General features: G+C 54.1%; 1 protein-coding gene across 1 annotated transcript in view; it reads right to left on the bottom strand.

Moving 5' to 3' along the window:
• Window positions 1–621: 621 nt before the first annotated feature.
• The window catches only part of PHACADRAFT_210546 (uncharacterized protein), a gene marked incomplete at its 3' end in the record, with an annotated part of 1,789 nt that continues 1,175 nt past the window's right edge, over window positions 622–1,235 (bottom strand). Inside the window, exon 3 of the mRNA XM_007397380.1 lies at window positions 622–1,228. Within this exon, the coding sequence (XP_007397442.1) occupies window positions 622–1,228 (607 nt within the window). The remainder of the gene's footprint in view (window positions 1,229–1,235) is intronic.

Below are 1,235 nucleotides of genomic sequence, written 5' to 3'. Positions count from 1 at the left end.
AAGGCGAGAAGTACTTGCCGAAAGACCGCCCAATCCTCTAACTTGTGTTCGAAGCAAACGATTCAGAGGTATTTAAGTCTGTCCAGAGCTCAATCTCGAGCGAGATGAGGGTGCGAGGGAGAGCGACATGCCTCTAAAATCAGGCAGCCCAGGACGATGAATAGCCGAAGATCAAATTCAGCAGGACCCGCACTCGCTGACAGAATGTGGTGGTGATGGTAAGAAATTATACAGACCTGCAAATTCTCAAAAATGAGTCAGTAATCTTATCTTATCTTAACTGACCACTTATCCACAATCTGATCTATGGGCGTTTATGTGTCGAACTTGCCCCAAACTGCTTTGCGTCTCGCGCACAATGTTTAGATCTTCAACCTTCACGTCTTCGCGTCTAGGTCTAGACATTGGTGCAGCTTCGACCTGATCCTTATTCCGTCCGCTGCTGATGCACGTCTGCTTTCTGATCGACTCACCACCTGAAGATCGCGGTCGACTCTCACGATGTGATTGTTTCACGGCCTCTCCTCTAAGGGATCCCTCGCCACCAGGCTTTAGTTATACTTCAAAAGCTCGTCCCTTGTCCCTGGTGCGTGACAGTCCTTCACCGTGTAGCTTCAGGACTCACGGAGAGGTTTGCTCTTTCAGACGTGGCGAATTTCGTCCACCGGAGCGTACGTTGTATTCTGACCGGTATGAGGAATGTCGCTCGGACGTTCTGAACGTTGACCCTCCCCGTTTCGGTGATCGCGCACCGTCAGCAGGATACCGTCGTTCGCCACCCCCGCCTAATCCCGAGAGGCCTCGAAGAGACTTCTGCCCTGGTGACGCGACGACGACCGGCTTCCCCCAAGCGTGGCGTATGATGATGACCGTAACATGCACGATTGGGAGCACCAACGTGCTCCTGTTCTCGATCGAAACCACGACCATGATCGGACAGGACATCCAAGGTTCGCTAGCGGCGAATCGCCCCCCAGCTTGAAGAACACCAATGTTGAGTATATGGCGGTTTCTCCGCGTCGTCTTCTTCTCCGCCTGCCCGTCCGTCTGGCACTGGTCCTCTGAGTGCACGTCTTTCCGACGGATACCCTCCTGACGATTGGGATGGTGATCACTCTCAACGTACTGGCTATCCACCTGTCGATGCGAGCCCGGGGCGACTGTAGCCGGGTTCGCGGTCGCAGCCCCAGGCCGCCATTGCAGCGAGCTAGGGATGATGTGTACGTCCCTTTGGA

Source organism: Phanerochaete carnosa (genome assembly GCF_000300595.1).
Source record: "Phanerochaete carnosa HHB-10118-sp unplaced genomic scaffold PHACAscaffold_6, whole genome shotgun sequence".
NCBI lineage: Eukaryota > Fungi > Basidiomycota > Agaricomycetes > Polyporales > Phanerochaetaceae > Phanerochaete > Phanerochaete carnosa.
Note: the sequence above shows the minus strand (reverse complement) of the source record. Positions and strands in the feature narration are given on the sequence as shown.